Raw genomic sequence first — 22,623 nt, 5'->3', positions numbered from 1 at the left:
ACTCGAGACTCCCGAAACGGAGCATCGTCCCGGGCTGGAGAGGTTGCTGGAGACTACCCATCTGGAGCTTGATGGGAAGCTGTTCGTCAACACGCAGCAGGCCCCTACCTAGCGCGCCAACTGTCAGCGTTTCGACACCGGGGGGTCCCTGGACCGACGAGTAAATTGTCGCTGCGTGTCCCAGCCCAGATGGGTCGGCGCGAGACGGAACACAAGGGGGAACAATAAGGGGAACCGCGGCTCGTGTTGTCCTGCGCCCAGGGCGGATGCGCTTGCAGTAGGGGGTTACAAGCGTTCACGAGGGAGAGAGAGAGAGCGAGAGCCGGTCCGTCAGCTCGTTCTCCCGCGCGGCCACCCTCTCGTACGAGGGCGCTGGACCTTCCTTTTATAGATGTAAGGAGAGGGCCCAGGTGTACAATGGGGAGTGTAGCAATGTGCTAACGTGTCTAGCGGAGAGGAGCCAGAGCTTTATGTACATGCCGACGTGGCTGTTGGAGAGGTGTTGGTGCCCTGTTCATGTGATGTCGTGGCCGTCGGAGGAGCACTAAACCCTGTAGAAGCATAGCTGTCGGGTCCTTGCTGACGTCTCCTTGCTTCCGTAAGGGGCTGAGGACCGCCGTCGTCATGGAGCACGCGGGGTGCCATCATTACTTGTTTATCCGGGCGAGCCAGATGGGACGCCGGTCTTGTTCCCCGTAGCCTGAGCTAGCTAGGGGTAGGGTAATGATGTACCCCCCTGCGGCGTGGTCGGTCCGAGCCCGAGGTCGGGCGAGGCCGTGACTCCTTCGAGGTCGAGGCTGAGTCCGAGCCCTGGGGTCGGGCGAGGCGGAGACTGTCCTCTGAGGTCGAGGTTGAGTCCGAGCCCTGGGGTCGGGCGAGGCGGAGACTGTCCTCCGAGGTCGAGGTTGAGTCCGAGCCCTAGGGTCGGGTGAGGCAGAGACCGTCTTCCGAGGTCGAGGTTAAGTCCGAGCCCTGGGGTCGGGCGAGGCGGAGTCCGTCTTCCGAGGTCGAGGTGGAGTCCGAGCCCTGGGGTCGGGCGAGACGGAGACCGTCTTCCGAGGTCGAGGTGGAGTCCGAGTCCTGGGGTCGAGCGAGGCAGAGCTTCCTATGGCGTCTGAGGCTGGACTTGGCTGCTGTCAGCCTCACCCTGGCGGGTGGCACAACAGTCGGAGCAGTGCAGGCGGCGCTGTTTTCCTGTCAGGTCAGTCAGTGAAGGGGTGAAATGACTGCGGTCACTTCGGCCCTGTCGACTGAGGAGCGCACGTCAGGATAAGGTGTCAGGCGATCCTTGCATTGAATGCTCCTGCGATACGGTCGGTTGGCATGGCGATCTGGCCAAGGTTGCTTCTCCGCGAAGCCTGCCCGAGCTGGGCCTCGGGTGAGTCGAAGGTGCGCCCGTTGCTTGAGGAGGCCCTCGGGCGAGGCGTGAATCCACCTGGGTCTACTGTTCCTGCCCGAGGCTGGGCTCGGGTGAGGCGAGATCGTGTCCCTTGAGTGGACGGAGCATTGACCTGTATTGCGCCCATCAGGCCTTTGCACCTTTGTGCTGATGGTGGTTACCAGCCGAGTTTAGGAGTCTTGGGGGTACCCCTAATTATGGTCCCCGACAGTTATCACTTATCATTGCATAGGTTTAGTTTTGATGGGACCCAATATGTCACCCTAGTCTGTTTATCATTTTTACCTTGTTCACCCCTGAATCATTTGGGTAGTTTTTCTATTGCTCTATATGGTTTTGGGTTAAATATTACATTATGTCCATGTTCTAATTATTCTGTTATTTTATTTATGTTCATGACAAGATCATTATTGTTAATTGGAACATGGAGCTTAACTTGAGAAACACGTGCCACCACAAGGGTGGAATGGGACGCCCTTGGCTGACTAACTAGGAAAGCTAGTGCAGGACTACCTTACCCGATAGGGGCAAGGGCAGTAGGGGAGTAGGCATGTAGGGAGGTTTCCGGGTTGATTTTGTTACGATGGCGGTCAGACGGGGGATTCCTGCATTGCTCTTCCTAGAACTGTAGCGGGTTTTCTGAAGCTAGTGGAACTAGGTAAAGACCTCGTAGTGTTACACTGCCTCGCTTTCTTGGTAGAGGTGTATGGGGCCGTACAACCCCATGGTAGATGGGAAACATGATTTGTGGGTAAAGGGTACCACCTCTGCAGAGTGTAAAACTGGTATACTAGCCTAGCTCACAGTCATGAGCATCTCAGGACTATCGCATGATTAAATCATGGAATCTAAATTCAATTTGTCATACGCATTGCATGAGATTTATTATTAATTTTGTTCTATTATTCTTATTATGATTTGGTATTTACTTACACTTAGTAACTGCTAATAAAATTTGACCAACTTATTAAAAGTAATGCTCAGCTTTAACCACTATTATTGATCACCCTTACACATCACATGAACTCCCACCTTTGGTGAGTTCATGCACATTATTTCTCACAACTTGTTGAGCGATGAACATATGTGAGCTCACCCTTGATGTCTCACACCCTCACAAGAGAAGAACATGTGGTTTAAGAGGAGCCACACAATGAGAAGTTCGACTTGATGTAGGTGGCGTCTCCGAGTCGACTTTAGGGCGACAAAGATGGACTTTAGTTCGTTTCATATTTATCTTTTGTTTTATAATACTTCCGCTATGTAATAAGTACTCTGATGATATTATAACATTTATCTTTATACACTCTGTTATTATATGTGTTGTCTTATTTGACGTATATATGAGATACACCCGGAATTGTCCCTTAAATACGGGTGTGACAAGAAAACACCCACACGTTTCCATATCTGTCCTGGACCTGCCACCCACCGTGCAAATGGGCCAATATATACGAGCAGCGACAACGCTGTGCATGGTTATGTGCATTATTGCGTGCCTTTCACTAACTTCTCTTTTAGAGAAGCAACTTGAGTCAGCGCTGTATCATTGCCTCGTATATACCTTGACAAGCAGGCAAGGCAAGGTGCCTCAGCCACATCAGACAAGGCATTATTCGTGGCAACAAGAGAATTAAAAATAAAACAGCCTACACGTACGGCTGAAAAATATCCGCAGGTCCTCCCCTCCATTATTCGTGGCTGCTGAGTCAGTGCAGAATCAGAGGCTAAACAAGAGGGGCGGATAAGGCGTGCACCTCAGCCTGACCTGTGCTTGCTTGTATGCCGCTCTACCAGTCCAGCATGATGTCATGCCCTGCCATGCCATGCCATACATGTGACTCCACTTGCTCGTCAGACTCAGATCTGATCGGCGCCCCCACCACTCCAGCAATAATACGAAACAATCTTCTTATAAAAAAAACCGCGTGATCGTCGGTGGGTCAATGATGCGTCCTCCTCGATTAGACGTGTTAACCGCGGAACTAATCAAAGGCCAATTGGGCTTATTGGAAGCAGCGCACGAGCAAGTGCGGCAAGGAATAATAGTACTCCTAGTAAGGTTTGGTGATGATGGCACATGGCACACAAGAAAATACTACATGATTTTTCCTGGCCATTTTCCCACTTTGGTCCTTGTTTGCAAAGCTAGAGTATACACGTTTTGTGCGTGTTAGCGTTAGCCAGGAATAGTCTCACTTTAGCGCTTGAATATTTTCTAGCGACCTTTAACTGGTTAGTGATTAAATTTATCAATCCTAGTTATTAATTGATCCAGTTTATGGAGGCAAACTAGCATACTTAGAAATTAGGCCCAATTTGCATCATAGCCATATTGTAGATTATAATCTAGACTATGCACATCATTATAATAATAAAAATTAGATTGTAATAATCATAATATTTGGGTTTCTGATTTTCCCCTCTTGTGGTTGACTAAAGTGAGAAATTCTTATCTTACCCTTTAGGATTGATTTGGTGACAAGTGGATCACGGAAGGATTGTAGTGGATTGAGTGGGAAATTAACTAATTTCCCCCTCAACTCCCTCCAATCCCCCCATGATCTCTAGTCACCAAATCAGCCCTTTAGAAGATGGAGGTGACCGGACAATTATATTTAGACTTCCAGGACCCATGATCTTCTAAATCTATGTCGTCACCATATTATAGGAGACTATGTTATCAATCAAGGATTTTAATTAAAATATCCTAAAACGCAATCAACCTTGTTTATATTATAATTTAATTATATAACCTGATTATTGTAATCAATAGGATATTTGAACAGTATCCTACCTAGTTATGTTCCTCGTATTAACATTTTCACTTACATAAGCCCTAAAGCTTATTTTAACTCAGAGCTTATTTCTTGTAATTGATACCACCACAATGAGCTTATTTTAACTCGTTACCACATTGACTACCCATAATTTCTTCACAAAATTAACCGACATATACGCTCCGCGAAAACGTATGTATCCTTGTCATTGATACCACCACATAAACATCATCAAGCGATAAAACTTACTGCATCGGGAAATCCGCTTATGTAGCAACATGCTTTCACCTTTTTCTCCATGTTGTGACTTGCCATTATATATCATCAACTCTCGCGTAATATGTTATCCAAGTCGCACAACCTAACATTTTTCCAATAATTTTCATTGGCTAGAGGTTGACAAAATAAGAAGTCAATAAAATTTAGTTATTTTATCAAAATAGTCTTATTTTTCATCGATAACTGGCTATTATATATTAACGGACCGAAATTAGCTAATTTACATCAGTAGTCAACATTATCAGGTTAATTGTTGTCAACAATAGATACATATTCATCCACATGACATCATATACATCCATAAACATGCATCACAAAGATCATCCATATTAAATAGGAATCGATTTATAAAGACGATAAAAAAAGAATGGAGGGAGTACCACTTTCAAGATGTTTACCTCTAAGAATCGATTTATAATAAAGACGAACGATCAATTCATATATGTTAATCGACGATATAGAATAACTCTGGCTTTGAACCCAACTTGGACTTGGACTTGAATTCACATGTGATGGTTTATGAAGTGCAACGTGCTGAGCCTCTAGCAGTTTCGTGGTCGAGTCCTTGAGTGTCTCAAATTGGTGTCTCTAAGAGCCTTCAACAACCCTATCAAATAAGATCTACACTAGATCGCTTAGAGCATCTCTAACAATACCTTAAATTGGTGTCTCAAATATGAGGATCTACGCAGAAAAAACTACTCGGACAATGTCTTATTTCATAAAATTTGATCAAAAAATTATAAAGCACTCTCTCAAGTACTTTAAATATACTACATTATAGTGAGCTACTCTATAATCTAAATTTTATGCTTCACTGTTGGAGCGAGATGTTTTATTGGTGCCTTAAATTTTATAAAATATAAAATATACTCATTTTTAAATTATAGGATATTTTTATAGGTCACGTTTAGCAACTTTGGTACTTACAATAATGCACATGATACTTTGGAACCACATAAGCAAGGAGGACCAACGGACGACACTACGATTGGATCAATCAAACCTCATGATATCAACTAACCCATAGTCTCATCTCAGACCCAGAATCAAGGCTGACTTGGACTCCCGAGCCTGTTTCCAACCCCAAATTATGTATCAACTGGCTCACCACTCAGGTTTGGATCTAACTCATCCTAACCCAAGTCTTGACACTGATTCGGTTGAGGCAGATATCTAATGCATGCACAGTTCTCGTCCATGATTAGTTTGGTTGGTGAATGCCAAGAGGGATCTCTCTCTCTCTCTCTCTCTGATTATGAAAAAGGACGATGTCGATAAAACAGGGTCGACTCGAGACATGCCAGATTACACGCAAGAAATCCAGAGTCATCATAATGGAGGATAGTGGGGTTGCTCTCGCAAAAAAGGACAGGGAAACGGAAACCTGTCCGCACCCTGGCGTGGCCCCATCCGAATATCCTGGAGGATAAACCCAGGGACGAAGATGGCACCGGGGAATATTCCCGCCACTCCGCGCCCGCTTCGATTCCAATCCCCACCATCGGCCTCGGCTGCCTATATAAAGACGCCTCCCGGTTCCCTTCCCCGTCGCGACCTCGCCACCCAAATTCATCAAGCTCAACACGATCTCGATTCGATTCCAGTTCATCCATCCAACGCCTCCCGCCTGTACGTATAGAAGAAAGAAGGAAGAACCGTCACCGTACGTCCTCGCCAGTACAAATAATGGCCCTGCTCAAAGCCGCGCGCGTCGCCGATGTGCCCACCCTGGACGTGGTGGTGGCCCCCGGCCTGGTGGCGGTTGCCAAGGCGAGGAGCGCCGCGGCGGTGGGCGGCCGGTTCTCGGTGATCGGGCACCGCGGCAAGGGGATGAACGCGCTGGCGTCGGAGGACCCGCGTCTGCGGGAGGTCCGCGAGAACACGGTCCGCTCCTTCAACGACGCCGGACGATTCCCCGTCGACTACGTCGAGTTCGACGTCCAGGTACTAATAAACTGATGATTCATTCATTCATGGCACGGCCTACCAATGCAAATAAATCTATCTCACGCTATGAGAAGAAAACCGAGAGAGAGAGAGAGAGAGAGAGAGAGGGCTTGCCTTCCCGGCCGGCCGTTAGTGCTCAATTGGGCACGCGATTACCGAGGCAAGCAGAGGCCTCGGGTCGGGTGGGGCTTGTTTGACGGGGACGGCAGATCCACGTCTCTGTCACGTGACTCCAGGCGGTGGTCGCTTGCTCCATGTGCCGCGTCGCATCCCGATCTCTGGCTGTGGTTGCCTGGCTGGCAAGGGCCAACCGCCCGTCGTCAGCGATGAGGATGCTTGTAGTGTCGTGTCGACTTTTGCAAAAACAACGTGCCCAGCCCTGGGTTTGTGCGCCGCCGCACCAGCCAAAACAAAGACGAAACCGAAAGACTCGTCAAAAGGCAAAACCAAGTGAGGAAAGACAACTGACCATAGCAAAAAACACAACTTTGCTAGTTGGTTTCCACGTATCTTTGCCGCATGAACTGGTCCCGGCCGTCACGTTTGCTTATAGTTCCACCACAATAATAGTCGACCCGTGGTCCCGTTGGTTTTGATTGAGAGTAGAGAGCATCCACCGGACAGTTAAAAGTGTGTTTCATTGTTTTTTCCCCTAATAATCTAGTACTTATTCTCTACGTCCACATAATTTAGTCGTTTTGGGTTTATTCTAAATTAAACTATTTTAATTTTAATCAACAATATATATAATTAAATTATTTTAAACTTAAAAGAATTATATATTATGATAGTTTAATTCATGATAAATTTAGTAAAATTACTTTTGTATTGTAAAACCTTATAAAAGGTTCGATATATATATAACTGGTCAAAATTGATAGGGAACGACTTAGAACAAACTTAAAATAACTAAATTAAACTAAATTATATGGACGAAGGGGTAGGTACCTACTCCACAGTACTTAATTTCCTCTAGTAGTTAACCGAAACACGGTAGATACTGAATGAATGTGTTGCAAGAAACATACTGATCTGTCTACTTTTGCTTCTCCCCTCTTCGCCTCTTCAATAATTCGGTGTGCAAAGATGTTGAGAAGAGAACCGTGAATACCGATTTTGCAGGTCACCAAGGACGGGTGCCCAATCATCTTCCATGACAACTTCATCTTCACACAAGACGATGTGAGTTCATGTATACGTGCTTCATATCATATATATATAACGTGTTAAAATAAGATAGCGGAACTTTATTTTACTCCGGCACCAATGTAGAGGCTAAACCTCTCCGTTTTTGGTCCTTCTCAGGGTAAGATTTCACAAAAGCGTGTGGCCGATATTCAGCTGGAAGACTTCCTGCAGTATGGGCTCCAGAATGAGCAGGGGAAGGTACGGCGAGTCACCATGCATCTTGCTTATGGGACTGAGTAACCAGTAGCCACTACCACGAACCATCTCGTCTCAAAAAAAAAAAAATCAGCACCATCTGATGATGTTGTTTTCTTTGTCACTCAATGAAGGTTGGCAAGCCCCTGCTTCGCAGATTGAAGGATGGCAGGATGGTGAACTGGAACGTGCAATCAGAGGACGCTCTTTGCACACTCGAAGAAGCGTTCGAGAAGGTCAATCCAAGGTTGGGCTTCAACGTCGAGCTGAAATTTGACGACAGTCTTGAATACACCGAGGAAGAGCTCACTCGCATCCTCCAGGCCATCCTGAAGGTACGTGTATATATATATATATATATATATATACAAGTAAAACACTTCATACTTCTTTCAAATGTGGTTCCCTATCTAACAGCATCGTACATTTGGTTTTCGACCAGGTGGTTTTCGAGTACGCCAAGGACAGGCCTATACTTTTCTCCAGTTTTCAGCCCGACGCTGCGCAGCTCATGCGCAAATTGCAAGGCACATACCCTGTGAGTGAGCTGGACACAGTAGTGCAAGCATGCGTGGAGCGTCATATATATATATATATATATATATATATATATATATATATATATATAGCATCTGTTTCTCATGTTTTATGAACACTATTGCGTCAGGTCTACTTCTTGACGAACGGAGGGACGGAGCTATACGCCGACGTGAGGAGGAACTCGCTGGAGGAGGCCGTCAAGCTGTGCCTTGCCGGTGGCCTGCAAGGAATAGTTTCAGAAGCCCGCGGGATCTTCAGGCACCCTGCCGCCGTGCCAAAGATCAAGGAGGCTAACCTCTCCCTGCTAACCTATGGAACATTGAAGTAAGTGGTGGTGGTGGCTCGCAAAAATAGATAGATAGGATTAATTTGTGGCACTGCCTGCCTTTGTGTGCATGTCCTGGATGGATTTAGATGCTGAGAGTTGCCGTCTGTGTATCCTTCTCGCAGCAACGTGCCGGAGGCGGTGTACATGCAGCACCTCATGGGAGTGAACGGGGTCATCGTCGACCTGGTGCCGGAGATCACCGAGGCAGTCTCTGAGCTCATCGCCCTGCCCGAGCCCGACCTCGACCTGGAAGTGGGCAGCTTGAGCAACCAGGCGGCAGCTAGAGGAGCCACAACACCGAATTTCTCGCAGCGCGAGATCTCGTTCCTGCTGAGGCTTATTCCTGAGCTTGTCCAATAATGCCTAGACTTCCTGGTGTCTGTCTGTCTGTCTATCATGGATGAATTGACTAATGTGTTACTGATGTACTGATCCGCATACAAGAAAAGAAGCCCTTGTGCAGGGTATTATTTGTTGTCGTGGGTTGATTTGTCTGTCCTGAAGCTTGTCCTGCTCCCAGTTTTACTTTTTTCTTAAGTAAAAGTTACTGTAGGAGGTCTACAGTATTTTTTTGCTTAAGGAAACAAGATTGGGGTGAAGATACAGGAGGGTGAGTATAGAAAAAAAATAGAGTTACAGAACAGAATAAAGAAGCCAGGTTCTAATTTTATCTCCTATTACTGGCTTAACTCGATGACTAAGAAGGTTCATTTCAGATTTGAACATATCTCGACAACCTTCCACCGTGGACGGAATCTCATTGAACACCCAATTATTTCTGCATTCAGATGCCACAGGTCAATAAGATTATAGCTTCACGTTTCCAAGGGACTTGCCAACGTCTTCTGATTCTTAAAATGGTGTTGAATAAATCCGCAGAACGTGAAGGAGAGATTCCAACCAAGGACCAACATCTCTTAGCAAAATTGCATCTGAAAAAAAGATGAATGACCGTCTCTTCAACTTGAAGAATACAATTGTCACAGGAGTAAGAGTCTAGAAACATAGACCGTTGCCTTAGAAAAGCTCTGGTATTTAATCTGTCTTTCAGTAGTAGCCAAAAGAACACCTTGTGCTTAGGTTGACATTTGGATTTCCACAACCAAGAGAAAATGGGATGTGTCCACTGGTTACCCATCAAATAAGAATAAATCTTTTGTGAGGAAAATAAGCTAGAAGAAGTAGAGCAGCTCCATTTGTCTCTCTAATTATTATGTGGGAGATTATCCAAGCAATCATTCAACTCTTGAAGTTGAACAAAGGCTTCAATGGACAACGGTGCATGGAACAATTCTTGGGAGTCAATCAGTGTTGCTTGTAGCACAGTGATGTCTTTGCAAGCAGAGAAGGATCAAAGTTCTGGATACTGTGTTGATTTGGAAATACCATCCCAGTTATCATGCCAGAGTAGTGTTGTTTTTCCATCTCCAATTTCCACCCTAGCAATACTCTTAAATGGTTCGAGCGTTTTAAGGACATCTCGCCACCAAAAAGAACCAACTGGTCTATCCGAGGGCAGAGAGTGACTGTAATGATTGGTCCAAATAATATTAACCCATGGGATGTCAGCTCTGTTGAAAAATTTATGAAGAATTTTCATGAGAAGAGCTCGATTTTGTAATGTCAGATTGATTACACCCACCCCCTGTAATTTTGGCCTGCAAACCGAACTCCAAGCAACTTGAGGGGGTTTCTTGGCATTTAAATCAGCACCTCTCCAAAGGAAATGTCGTCTGAGTCTGTCAATATGTCTGATCACCGTTTTGGGGAGCTTAAGAGTGCACATGTAATATGTTGGGAGAGAGGAGAAGACTGCATTAACCATTTGAAGCCTTCCAGCCTGTGATAAGAAGATGGAGGTTGACGCCAGTCTTTTTTCAATTTTCTGGATAAGGGGTAGAAAAGCACCCAATTTAGGTCTTTGAAGACCCAAGGGAAGCCCTAAGTAAGTAAAGGGCAATGATCCAATTTTGCAATGAAAAGTATTTGCAAGGATCTCCATTTTCTGGTCCGTGACATTGATGGGATAAATGTTGGACTTATGGTAATTCACATGAAGCCCAGTGGAGTCAGCAAAAGAGTTGAGCATTGCCTTTAAGAAGAAAAGTTGTCTAGGGCAGACTTCCATTATGAGAACAGTATCATCAGTATATTGGATGATAGGGAAATCCGGACCACAATTGTTTGGTAAGGGAAGACGAAGAATGCCACCTTCACAAGCCTTGTTGACAATAGACTGCAGAAGATCAGCAACAAGAACAAAAAGAAGTGGGGACAGAGGGTCGCCTTGTCTGACTCTGCGTCTGCAGTGAAATCTTTTCTCAGGGACTCCATTCAAAAGAACTTCAGAAGATCCGGAGCCAAGAATCATAGAGATCCAGTGGATCCATTTATCACCGAACCCCTTGTGCCTCAAGATCTCCAAAAGAGCAGCATGCTCCAGTTTATCAAATGCCTTCTCAAAATCAAGCTTTAGAATGACCATTTCTTTTCTGGATTTGTGACAAAGGGAAATATATTCAAAATCCCAAGCTAAGCAATCCTGGATCGATCTATCCTTGATAAAACCATATTGATTCCGATGAACGAGCTTTGTGATCACCAGCTGCAAGCGATTGGCTAAGATTTTTGTTAGAACTTTGACACTCGTGTTAAGGAGGGAGATGGGTCTATAATCACCAACTGAATCAGGAGAGCCATTTTTGGGAATGAGGGTCACATATGATCCGTTGATGCTATGCATGCAGAGAGATCCTTCAAAAAATTTGTTGAATAGGTCATAGAAATCAGGGGCAATCACCGGCCAGCATTTTTTTAACAAAGTCTGTGTTAAAGCCATCTGGACCTGGCGATTTATTTGATGGCAGACATGCAATGATTTGATCGATCTCAAGGCTAGAAAAAGGGTGCTTAAGCTCTGATAAATTATCAATCGGCTGAATCAAAGCAGGTAAGTTGAAAACCATGGAAGTTTGCTGAGAAGTCCCCAAACGGTTCTTGAAGGCATTAAAAAGCACAACTTCTTTTTCATTATGAGAGAGAGAGCCATATTTCCATTATCATCTTTAAGAGAAGAAATAAGGTTATGTCTGTGCTTGACAGTGGCATTGGCGTGAAAGAATTTAGTGCCATCATCTCCAAGGGTGGCCCATTTGATTTGACCTCTTTGTTTCCAATAAATCTGTTGCTTAGCTAAAAGATCTTGTAAATGAAGAAGAAGGATTTCTTTGAAGTTCCATTCCTGAATGGTTAAGTCTCTGCTCTCCTCAATGAAGTCTAACAGCTGCACCACCAACTTGACCTTATCAATCAATTTTGTTAAATTGGGGAGAGACTTACACCAGACATGGATATGCTTGCGTGCTCTTTTAAACTTGGCCATGAGCCTTTTAGCAGGGTCTGGTTGAAAGATAGGCTGATTCCAAGAATCTTGAAAGATTGAGTGGAAGTCATCAAGCTGAAGCTAATAATTTTCAAATCTGAAGATGGGTGGTTTGGGAACATTGATTTGGACATTGACCATCCAAGGGATATGATCCGAGGTTCCTCTAGGAAGCGAGAGTGCAGAGGTAGCTGGAAAGGTGACCGACCAAGCCTGTGAAACAAAGCACCAATCTAGTTTTTCGAGAAGCGGGTGACGTTGCATATTTGACCAAGTGTAGGCTTGTCCTTTGAGGGGAATTTCCTGAAGCCCCAGCTGACTAATTGCCAAATTAAAACTCATCATTCTGAGGTGATCCCCACCCGGCTTGTTGCGGTTATCAGGAGATCTGATCATATTAAAGTCACCAAGGAAGATCCATAATTTGTTATCATCAATCTCAATGCTGGAAAACCAAGAGAGAAATTCTTCTCTCCTTTGAGGAGTACAAGGAGCATAAATGTTGGTGAGCCACCAAGTTTGATTGGTTAGCTTTGTATGGAAACAGATCGTGTGACCAAAAGAGTTTTGATCAATAATCTCCACATCAAAAAGAGAACCTTTCCAAATTGTTAAGAAGCCCCCAGAAGCGCCAATAGAAGGTTCGAATTCAAACTTAATAAAGGATCTGCTGCAGAAGCGACGAATGTAGGAGTCATCAAAGGACTCTTTTTTGTCTCTTGAATACATATGATATCACATTTATAGTCCGAGATGTTATTGCGTAAGGAATTCCATTTGGTCTCTGAGTTAATTCCTCTAATGTTATGAGACATAATTTTCAAGGAGCGGTGTAAGTTCTGAGGGCCGGAAGTCATGGTAAACTATCAGTCTTTAAATTAAGGAATTCCGGTATGCATAGCATACACCAATAGATCCTTCCTCCAGTATAAGCCCATAAACAGGAGATTTCAAAGGGCCACAAAATCAGCATGACGTGAGGGGAATAAGACTTCAAAGGGGCCCAACAAGAAATTTGCAAAGAGGGCCCACATAAAAAATAACAGAAGCTTCAGACATCAAAATTAACCATTTCAAGCAACAAAGAGTCATCGACTCCATCAGAGTTAATTATATCAAACAGGAAATAAACCTTGATTCCACCAGAGTTAGTTTCAGCAAATGCAAAGAGCGCCACATGCGCACCAACTCCAACCGTTAACCAACAAAATAATCGCCAACCAGTGTACAGAAAACACCTTTGGCCCAAAAGGGGGAGGCCAAAGCCTTACAACCCCGCCGAGGTATTAGATTCATCATCATTGTCATCATTGAAGTGAGGGTCCCCCACCTGTTCATCAGAGGATTCGGGTTCATCATCCTTGCTGTCGGGGGAGCAATCGACCTCTGAATGGCAGTACCAGTGGCCTTGGATCTGTTCAAATCCTCCGGATTTAGCTTGGAAGGGGTCATCTTACAGAACTCAGCTCCCAATTTCTTGATGACGTCAAGTTGCATAGTAGGAGGGGTATATTGGGTGCAGCATGAACAATTTTTTTTACCAATCCCAGTGCAATTTTTGAAGCCCTTGGCCTTTGCCCTAAGCCTAGCACTCCTTCTGACTGTCGTGTCGACTGAGATAGGCTGCCTTTTTCTGGAAGTTGTCTCTGACTGGGGAGAGGATTGAGGCTTAGCAGGGGAGTCCTGACTGGGGGGAGGAAGACAGTTAGAGGGAATCCTGATTGAAATGGTGTCCATGCTGGGTGCGACGAATGCAGAGATAGCTCCCGACAATAGGAATTTTCTGGCCCAATCAAACGAATTCGGCCTCATTAAAAGGCCCATGAAGAAAGCAGCCCAAACCTTTGGAACAGAAACTGAGCCATCATTATCAGGGAACAAATCAGCCCAAGAGGAGGAACGCTTTCTGGCCATGAAATCTTCAAAAGCAGGATCAGGGATGGTTTGATCCAAGTGCAACATGAGGCCCACATTGATGTTTTCCTCAATTTGCATGTCGTCATGTCCCTCGACATTGTTTCCCTCCAAATTCATGTTCTCAGGAGGGAAAGCAGGCAAGGCGAGAACCGCTTCAGCCGGCGCCGGGGCTTCATCCTGCTGGAACTGGACTCCCTGAGGGATAATGATATCGTTAAAATAGCCCACCGAATCGTCAGAAGGGAGATCCTCAAGACCTGATAGCTGATAGCTGAACTGTTCTTCTTCATTGATCGCAGTGTTTACATTATTTGGTAAGACCTCTGGCACAGGGGGATGAGCCTGCTCAACAGGCCAAGGGTCCCAGCCATCATCATCATTTACAGCAACATTTTCCTCAACATTGATTCCTTCCTCAGGAGGAATATTGAGGTCGAACTGAAAATGGAAGTTGGGCATCGGCTGCCCCATTCCAAAAAACTCAGCAGGAACTTGGTGACCATCATGGGGGTAGGGAGGCACAGGGTCCTCATCTTGAGGCTGGGCACCAAACATGAATTGTTGCACAATGTCACATTGAACAGTCCAAGAGACACCCTAAAAACCTTCAGCCACTGAGAAGACTATGAACTGTGGCACTTCCTGCAAAGAAGTCACTCTTGCTCGGACCAGCAACCTAGTAGCATTGTTAGGATCAGGGTCCCACATGAGAACCCTTCCAAAGGCACCAACCGCATTCTGAATGTGTTCATGAGTCCAGAAATCCATAGGAAAACCAAGAAGAATAAGCCAACACTCGTGATTAAAGGTTAGGGCACGCTGGTTCCAGCCCTCATTGTGACGAATGACAGTAAAAGAAAATCCCAGGGCTTGTTGGGGGCCTAATGCCACTAAGTTGTCTCTGTCAAACGCGAACCTGAATCGCACCAAAGCCTATCCCAGATGAGAGCGTTGGATGCTCCTGACTTGAACCCGCCGGACTTCCACCAAATACTCACGGATGATATCATCAAAGATGTGGAAGTTGACCTCATGCTCCGGTAAAGGGTGAACAAGCACAATGCCCCAATCTTCATGTGCCGAAGGTTGAGGACGAGTAACAGTACGTACCATTATCTCGCGATGATCGACTTTTTGCGCCATGAAGCCATGGGGGAGGAACGGCGTAGGATCAACTCTGCGAAAAGCCATTTCTTCAGCAGCACCAAGAATGCTGGAATGCGAAGGTGGCGGAGGCCCCACACTCGGTAGAGAGCACGATGGCGAAGGATTCTTCCAGGGTAGCAGAGCGGAGTGGGGTTTTGTGAATAGTGCAAGTTCCGTGGAAGGCGAAGCGTCGGCACTCGAAAGAACCGCCTGAGAGAACTCACCAAAATTGTTAAAAGAGGGCGGGTAAGGGGGCCCACCTGTAAGCGAAAGCAGAGGAGGCCTAAACCATAAGCGTGGAGGAAACACCCAGGAGGCATTCGCGAACTTATCGGGAAAAGAGTCAACCGGCCAATTGCACTTCCGACCCGAGATACCAAATATTTGTGAATTATTTCTAGAGAGAGAAAGATCCCGGAAATGCTGGTCACCTGACGCCGCTGGGACAGAAGAGCCATTAATGTTGGGGACAGAATCCTGCCCAAAATTCTCCGGGCACTGTTCCAAAATTTTCTTGGGCCGCCAAACCAACATCCGCGGGGCCCATGGGGAAACGCGAGGGGCCTCCAAAGATGACCGAAATCCTGAGCGAACCTTGCGACCAATTCTGCGATTTGAATAATTTTGAAAATGCGGACGAACAGCAGCTCCATGATCACTGACAGAGCGAAGGGGAAGGAAATCCGATCAAAAACCGAATGCCGCTGCTTCAAACCTGCGGGAGCACGAATAGACCTCTTCTGATGACCTAGAGGGACCAAATTTGCACCTGACAGAGCTGGCTTACGAGACATAGTAGCAAATAGAGCCGAGGAAGAACGGCGATGAGAAACCAGTTTCCAGGATTTGGATTCTTCCTCTGAATAACGCTGCCACTCAATGAACCAATTAGGGCCGCCAGAATTCCAAAGGTGCAGATACGCCTTGAATACGGAGTAGGAGTAGGAACGTAAATGATAAACTGCAAAACCAACAACCTTGCAAGAGATCGAAAAACGGAAAACTCGGTCCGCAAGCTGTGAAACCCTGAATAAGCCAGCCTCGCCACCAACAAATGATTAAAGAAGAAGACCCACAGATTCTGGGCACAATCGCATGGAGCATCTGCCAAAGGAGACGACTAAAAAGAACTCGTGACGATCAAATTTACCCGGGATGGGGTTGATCAGACGGTTAAACTTGTTGAAAATCCAATCCTGAAAGCGGAGACCGTCGGAGAAGACCAAGGACGAGGCACACGAACCCGCCAGAGGGCCCCCCATGGCCACGAGCTGGGGGCGCCAAGCCACGGCGCACCGGTGGACGCCGGGGGCGACCAGCGCTAAGACGCCATGGGCGAGTCTAGCGGAGCGGAGAGAGGGCGGAGTTTTTCACCGTCATGCAACTATGGGTGCTCCCGGTTTTACTTCTGCTGACAGGGTTGGGGATTTGATAATGCCGCACGAGAACACAACAGGGGGCGTGGTGAGGCCTGACCAAAATATTCTGACGACAAGTGTTTAGACTTTAGACCAAACAAAAGAGTCATGAGTGCAAGGAACTGTTTGAGTTAAACCATAATCTGTTGGGAATTGCTATCAACGGGTTCTTTGGTTTCCTCGAGTTGATATGTCATCTTTTCACTAATCAATATTTTTGTTTGGTCTGTGAATTAAACCGAGTTGATCCATGGTCACCTCATTCCTCACAAGCAATCAATTAGAATTAGAATGGACTCATCATACATCACCTCACCTCATCTAGAATTAAGTTACTTAAACTAAGCATCCAAATTTTGCTGATGGCTATGACCCGTGTGGCGTGGCATTGTTAGATTAGATTTGTGCTTCTGGAGAAGGATGCGATGAAAAATGTTGATGATCCAGGATTTTCAAGTGGAGATTTTTTTTAATGTTGGCATACTCGCCGTGCACAAACGCTAAACAATTGACCATTACCATTTAGATCCTATTCTGGCTAAACAACTACTTAAATGGGTAAAATGGTCACTTCATGAGGTAAATAGAAAATTAAATACAAATAATCTACCAAGTCATATATGAGTCTAACTCTATGTTTACAAGCTTATGTGTTATTCGGCTAGGACGCTTTCTGTTGGATTTATGTGCCCAACTGAGAAATTCAATTAAATCCTAGAAAAATCTCAAAAGCCCATGCATAGGTATGGCTAGGGAATGGTGGAACAAATAGTGTTATATTGCTAGTCTAAGTAGAGTGGAACTAGTTTAAATATGGTGGCTACACTCACTCACCAAGTCATGGATGAGGGGAGAGAGTGTGGAGAACCACACGCGCGCGCGCTGGCCTGGGCTAGGCGAAGGGCGCGGGCGCCCGACATGCACGTGAATGGTCCGCCAAAATTCGGCCCCTCGCCTTGCGGGGGAGCGGCTTCCTTTTGCCGTTTTATTTTTTGGTTGCTTGGCTGTTAAGTTTAGAGCCCTAACCGATCATGATAAGGATCTGAGCCATTATCGGAACGCGAGTCTATCGGTTCGTGGATAACGTGTAGATTGGATCACGGATCGTTATCGGTTCGCAGATACGACCCTATATAAGGCGTCTGGCAGCCAGCGTCAAACCCATCCCAACACAAGTTAGGTTTTTGCCTCTGCTCACAACTGCCATTTTAGTTCTCTTCATCCCGACCGCCGACGTGCATCTGCGTTCGGGAGAGTAGGTCTTCGGAACCCTTCGCCTTCGAGATCCTGCACCGGGAGAGGGTGAATAAGGTTTTTGGGAAGCGTCCTCACGTGACTGCTCGCGATCTTGTTGTTGACCCTGCTGCTTCCGGCCCTTGTCGTCTACCAGTATGTCTAATCAGTACGCATCATCTGATTTGACCTTATACTTCAATTCATCTGTTATTGTAAAGGTATGTTGCATTTTTATGATTATGTTGTTAGGTAACCTGCTAGGTTACTTATTACGGAATAGACATCTAGACTATTTATTGTTGGTCATGATTTATATTCGGAATTTAATCTGAAAATGTCTAATATTTCAACACTTTCCATATCTGATCTTCTAGAAACCTCTTCTCTATGGGCTCTTTCTGGGCTCGTAACTAAGTCCACGGACCCATCCATTTTGACTCTTCTTTAGCAAGCTCGGTGGGGTACCCATAACATATATCATTTACACCAAGTCCCATATGTGGCTATTATAATTGGACCAAACTATTCAAAAGATTATATGCAAAACCAAATTAGCCGGAGAATAGGATACTACCACGTGGTGTGAAAAGAGATTGTCCAAACAATCTATATGTGCTATATGCAAATGGCCGATTAGTGGGAGGGGGTCGAGGGAGAAGCCATCCCCCATTGATCTCTAGGCAGCACACTGAAAACCTACTAGAAATTCAATGGTCCCATTAATGAAATCGATATGAAAATTTCATCGAATTGATCAAATCAAGTTGATTTTGAGACATTCCAAATGTCTATATTTTCATTGTTAATCACATTGATAATCATGTGAGGTAGAACGATAACAATGAACCCAACTTGGATCTATTGTCTTTCCCAACCTGAAAGATACATGCACGGTTAGCCGATGGTGATCCTAGTCGGTAGATGCAAATTGTGCGGGTGGTCAAGAGGGAAAACGAACTGATCTTATGCTTCGATGGTGATTCCAACCAGTAGGGACAAATAAGTTGTGCAACTATACCAACAATTACCTTATATGTTCTAATCCATACTACAACCAAAGCAAAATTATATCCAATCTAATATGTGTATCACCTATATGCAAACCATCTAGATCAAAAGTTGTGTTTGACTTAGCTTTGATACCACTATTATAAAATGTATATGCTATGCACTATAATATCTATCATGTTCAACTAAGATAGCATGCGAGTAGAGGATCATAGATGATTACCACTAGATGTGCAACCTAATGGAAGAAAAATACACTGATATAATTCTTCGTACTTAATTTCAATTCCCCTAAAGGTATCAAAAATCAAGGCAACACAAGTTAGATGTAAAGACCTTCGTCCTCTTAATATAACACTTCTTTGAATTGTTAGAACATGGGATGAAGGTTTTTAGGGAGAAACATAAAGAAATAACATGAAAGCGACAAAGTAGAACTTCATATCCAACTCATCTCATATGTCTTAACGTTTATTCCATCTTTCCTAATAAATGGGTCTACAAGCATACCTTCTGCTCCTGCACACAAGATGGCATGAATGTTCTTCGTAGGCTAAGCAACACGAAGTGATAGTCCTTCCAAAAGGTACTTTATGCAGGGCACTGTTCACCTATTTATAGGGAAGATAAATGCCTTTGTACAAAATTACAATTGTGCCACTCAAGGCTTTACAGTCATTGTTTACGAATGATGTAGGGATATTGCCGTCTTTTTCCCTTTCTTTCTAGCTATGCAACTCTTGGACTTCTTTTCCTTCGTCAGCTTGCGCTCGAAACTTTTCTCCATGCCGAAACTAATGGCTTTGACTTGTTCTTCCACCGTTTTTGCGTACGGATGAAGCTTCCATATGTGTTGCTTTGGCTAAAAGCTAGCTTCATCCAGCCTTTGTTATTCACCTAAAACACACTTTATTATACCGAAATACATGTGTTTTGAGGACCTTCGGCAAGGCAAGCCCCCAACAACAGTGAAAGTTGTCGAACGTGCTCATGTACCATCGCTAGCAATAGAACATTCACTTGTCCTCTTCAAGTTCATTATTGATCAACACCATAACAACATCAACGTCTCCATGGTATCCACATGTGCGAAGATGAAACACCATAATAATAGTGTGCTAGCACCACACATGCAATGAGAGAAGTGACATCTATGTCTTGAGCACCCACAACCCTAGAGGGAGAAGCGGATGACAGCTAAGATGATATCTCAAGCATGTCCGCCTCTCATATATAAATACCCTTGATAATGAGCTTTTATCCTAAAGGCACAATAGTGTTGTCATGGATCATTATTGCCTCTTGGCCATATTTGTAATAGACCATAATATGCTTGCTTAGCTACAATTAATCATCTCTTTCACATCCTTTTATATAAACATAACAAAAACAAGTACAATTACCCTTTGGTTCACCAATTCCTTTTTATTTTTTACCTCCATGTAAATAAATCTTGATTATGATTTCATGTTTTCTCTTTGTATTTTAATATGATTCGGTTTGGATTCATGCTCATTGAATTAAGCATGTTGTTTAGTTTAAATATGGGGGTGTAATATATGTACTTTGCTAGGCTTTTTTAAATTTAGTATGGTACTTAAGTTACACATTCTTCCATAATCAAATTAGACACGATGTCTAATTTGATTATAAACTAACAAGTTATACTTCTATAGACGTTGGTTGTATATATAGATTAACCCTTTGAAGGACAGGTGAGGTGACCAGAGGGGGTGAATGGGAGCCAATCAAATTTTGTAGCTGGACACTGAAAATGAGTACTTCACTTCAATTGAAATGAAGTAAGCACTCAAACCAAAATCACGTCATCAAACCAGTGATCTCATGATTTCAAAATGTTCCTAATACTCACACGAGACCAGCAAAACAAACGGATCGTAAATCAGACACTGAAAAGTTCTAATCGGTCCAAAACCGTGTTGTGAACAAGTATTGATTTCAGCAACATGAAATTCTGTTCTCGGATGTGAAACTGAAGCAAACAAACTCCGATTGAGATGAAATTTTACACAAGCATGGAAAAATATGTTTCCAAGGTCTCCATAAATTTTAAGCTCAATCGGACTTGTGAATCAACCGCAGATTTGAAAATACTAACAGAATTGTGGTTTTAGTGGAGTTTTTAGAACGAACTCAAACGAGATCAGCTAATATCACAACCAAAAACTTCACCAACAGAGCATAAGTAGTGATCCTAGGAGTATATCTCACCCACCAACAAATTCAAACAACACCCGGAACACAAGAACTCGATGGTTCTTCACAAGATCACAAATAGAAGAGAAAGGAAGAACTCGAGAGCAAATGACTCCAAAAATTCAGCATTCAGCAAGGGCACAAACTGAAGTTGAAGCCAACTGAAAGTTGTGGGCCGGTCCAGTGACCCTTCCTCAAATGAAACAAAGGCACAACGATTGACAAAATCATTGTGGATCACCTGGCAAAAGATGTGACTACATAGAGAGGAAAACTAGGAGTTCAAAACAAGAGAGACTAAACAAATGGCAGCCAAGAGGCGGCTATAACAACAGCTCCCCTCTGTTTATAGAGGGGTATTTCCATTTTCATAAACTACCCCTGTTTACATAGAGCCTATCCACTCCACTAGGACAAAATGGATCAACTCCTAAGTTTTCGATCCGACGACCACGCGCATCACACGAGGTTGCTTCCCCTTGACACACCCTTCGTTGTGATGTCACGTGCCGCCACTGATTCCCACTGGAACCACCGTAGCCGAGTTTTGAGGCCCAAACTCAGCAAAATCCGCCATCCGTAGTGCTGGATAGTTTTGAGGTCCAAACCACCAAACCGTCGTGAGTATCACACCGCGTGCGTGTCTCCATGTTCTGGACACGTGTCTCGCCAGTCCTCGACCGCGCCAGCAACACGGCTCGCTCCGCCATGTCCTTACGCGAGTGTGTGTCCGAGGTGTCAGCCACCACGGCTGGTCACCTGGCTGCTCCGGTTCGTCAGCCAAGACCCAACACTCGTCCTTCACCGCTCCTGGTCCATCAGCACAAGCCCGCATAACCTTCACCTCAGCCATCGACCACTGTCCCTGTGCTCCACACCTGCACACCACAAGCCGACCTACATGATTGCACGTACATAATCTCACACTCTGGTCAGCCCATTGACTACCCCAGAGTGCTACATGTTGACAATCCCTCATCATCAACCCGAACCGCAAGGGACAAGGAAACCTTGTGTTCGCACCCTTCCATGTAAATTTGCAAAATTAAGTGGTACACATAACTAATATGTGGTACACATCATATCCTTTAGGGGTGCATTGTGAGCATACTTCAAAGTCTGTTGTTGTTTATGTGATTTATCTTGGCCTTGTCATTAGATTTGGTAAAATATGGCGAACAATGAGAAAATGAGAAAGGTTTAAACATTGCTTATTGGATCTGGGCTAACTAAATATATTTTTGGAGGTTAATTTTTCTTTACCATAAATGAGAATCATAACCATCATACACTGCTTTGAGTATGTGTTATCCATTGATCTTTCCAAGAGGATGAGATAACGACTAAAGAGATGTGAAGAACAACTTCAATATTAATATGCCATTTTTTGGTCAAGGAAGATGAAGTGTTCACACATATAGTCATGAAAGATGAAGTGTTCACGCAGATGCAAGTTGAAGTTTCTGCCTCAGTTGTCGATAAAGAAGGGGGAAGCCAATCTACACCTCTAAGGTAAAACAAACCCGCCAAACAAAAATTAAAGATGATGAAGATAGTAAATTAGCACAAAAGTTACTACCCAAACTGACATGTTTTTAAGACAATCTTGGAATAGTCCCAACCAAGCTAAGTACCATCTT

General features: G+C 44.5%; 1 protein-coding gene across 1 annotated transcript; it reads left to right on the top strand.

The window, feature by feature from the left end:
* Window positions 1–6,016: 6,016 nt before the first annotated feature.
* On the top strand, window positions 6,017–9,141 carry LOC100191201 (glycerophosphodiester phosphodiesterase). The gene is made up of 7 exons (NM_001136636.1): window positions 6,017–6,405; window positions 7,531–7,590; window positions 7,714–7,794; window positions 7,926–8,126; window positions 8,234–8,329; window positions 8,459–8,655; window positions 8,782–9,141. Exons 1-7 carry the CDS (start codon window positions 6,148–6,150, stop codon window positions 9,017–9,019), a joined length of 1,131 nt encoding a protein of 376 aa, NP_001130108.1. The 5' UTR covers window positions 6,017–6,147; the 3' UTR covers window positions 9,020–9,141.
* Window positions 9,142–22,623: the final 13,482 nt, after the last annotated feature.

This window comes from Zea mays, chromosome 5 (genome assembly GCF_902167145.1).
Source record: "Zea mays cultivar B73 chromosome 5, Zm-B73-REFERENCE-NAM-5.0, whole genome shotgun sequence".
In the NCBI taxonomy this organism is placed as follows: Eukaryota; Viridiplantae; Streptophyta; class Magnoliopsida; order Poales; family Poaceae; genus Zea; species Zea mays.
The sequence above is the reverse complement of the archived record's forward strand: the minus strand, read 5'-3'. Positions and strand labels throughout refer to the sequence as shown.